Genomic DNA, 2,130 nt, shown 5'->3' with positions numbered 1-2,130 from the left:
TGTGTGTGTGTGTGTGTGTGTGTGTGTGTGTGTGTGTGTGTCTGTGTCTGTGTCTGTGTCTGTGTCTGTGTCTGTGTCTGTGTCTGTAGCTGGCTGTCTAGCTGTCTCTGTGTGTGTGTGTGTGTGTGTGTGTGTGTGTGTGTGTGTGTGTCTTTCTGTGTGTCTGTCTGTCTGTCTGTCTCCCTCTCTCTCTCTGATTTTGATTGTGACTGTAAACACTAACTGCTTCAAGTTCCTGCTACCTGGATGTCCCTGTACTGATGAACTGTAGCTTGTAATTATGAACTAAGCCCTCTCTCTCATAAATTGTTTTTGTCAGAATGTTTTATCATAGAAACTGGAAAGGAAATTACAATAAGCCACAGTCCAAAATCAGACAACAATGAATGAATACATCCTTCCTCAGTATCTCCATTTTATATATTTATTCCATGATGCATGCCTGGGGAATGGTCCCATCCACAGTTAAAATGAGTCAGTCCACATCAATTAACACAATCAAGACAGTCTCCCACAGACATAAAAAGAGGTCCATTTCCTGTCTAGATTTTTTTCAAGGTAGCAATTAAAAAAAACAAATAACAGGAGCCTGATATGGATGTTTCTTGAGAGGCCCATATCAGCCTTACTGATACTTGTAGCCCCATAGGAAGAACAATAATATCAGCCAACCAGACCCCCCAGGACCCCCAAGGGCTAAACCACTAACCAAAGAATACACAAGGAGTAACCCATGGCTCCACCTGCATATGTAAAAGAAGATGGCCTTGTCTGGCATCAATGGGAGGAGAGGCCCTTGGTCCTAGGAAGGCTTGATGCCCTAGTATAGGGGAAGACCAGGGAATGGAGGCAGGAGTGGTTAGGCGGGTGGGGAAGCACCCTCATAGAAGCAGGGGGATGTGGTGGGATAGGGGAGGTTGGAGAGGAAACTGGGAATGGATATAACATTTGAAATGTAAACAAATAAAATAACCAATAAAATTTTAAAATAAAAATAAGTTAATAAAAGCAAATAAACTGATCAAAAACAAAGAGGAGAAACATATATACCAGTGCATAGATTAATGATGCCATTAAAAAAACAAACACAGCAATATACTTTCAAATCTTGATTTCTATTGTTCTTCCAAGTACCAATCAGCTGTAAGCATTTCACCAGGGGACATAGAGTACATGAAGCATCCTTTTAGCGTCATGCCAGCATCTACATTTCCACAAAAGGAAACGAAACCCAGAGGTGGTCACCTCTGGAGAGTCTGACTGGAGATGACCATTTTAGAGGCCAACATTAGATTTAGAACATTACTTTTTCAACAGTCATACACAGCAGAAGTCAAAAGCCCCAAAATGTAGAGAAAGGCTGAGACAGAACTCAGGAAGATGGGTTTACTGTGAGCAAGTGAGGGGCTTAGGCTGTGGTGCTTCTCTGAGAAAGTTCTGGGGTGGGAAAGCCGAGTGTCACTCCATTTCCTCCCACCCCCATAGCACCGCTGTCCCACTGAACAGTTTGTGGTGATGAGAATGTTCTACAGCCAGAGATGGTAGTTCTTCCTTTACTCTCAGCATCTAAGGGGGTGAGGAAGGAGCCTTTCTGTGAATGAAAGCCAGGCTGACTTAAATAATGAATTCTAAGCCAATAAAGCCTACAGAATGAGACTTGTCTCAAAATAAATAGAAAAGAAGGTATTCTCCATTTGTTCTTTCTAATGTAATAAACATAATCTAAATGGCTGTTGAGCAATGAGGCTCCCTGGTAATTGAATTCAGAGCAAATATGATTTTATTAGAGGTCTTAAACATCACTTGTGGAAATTTTTCTTAAAATGCTAAATGTTTTCTATATACTTTGTGCAGAACTCTCCTACCTTCCACAAACATGCTAAAAACTCGCTACAGCTATAGCGAATGGTCTGAGATTTGTTTCTCATTTTTCTTGCAGTTTCTGGTGATGATTCAATAAAATGTTTTCAAAAGAATAACACCTGTCACACCAACCAATGCCCATATTTTCAAGATGAGATCGGCACATGTTATGACAGAAGAGGCAAGTGTTGCCAAAAACGCCTTTTGCATATGAGAGTTCCAAGGAAGAAGAAGGTATAACCAGTTATAATAAAGGAAAACATCCTG

General features: G+C 40.9%; 1 protein-coding gene across 1 annotated transcript in view; it reads left to right on the top strand.

Annotated features, from left to right (window-relative positions):
* LOC110300635 (beta-defensin 39) overlaps positions 1-2,130 on the top strand; it is a 30,824-nt gene extending 28,694 nt beyond the window's left edge. The window contains exon 2 of the mRNA XM_021170887.1: positions 1,940-2,130. Coding sequence (XP_021026546.1) covers positions 1,940-2,103 — 164 coding nt within the window. The 3' untranslated portion in view covers positions 2,104-2,130. The remainder of the gene's footprint in view (positions 1-1,939) is intronic.

This window comes from Mus caroli, chromosome 8 (genome assembly GCF_900094665.2).
Source record: "Mus caroli chromosome 8, CAROLI_EIJ_v1.1, whole genome shotgun sequence".
Classification (NCBI taxonomy): domain Eukaryota; kingdom Metazoa; phylum Chordata; class Mammalia; order Rodentia; family Muridae; genus Mus; species Mus caroli.
Note: the sequence above shows the minus strand (reverse complement) of the source record. Positions and strands in the feature narration are given on the sequence as shown.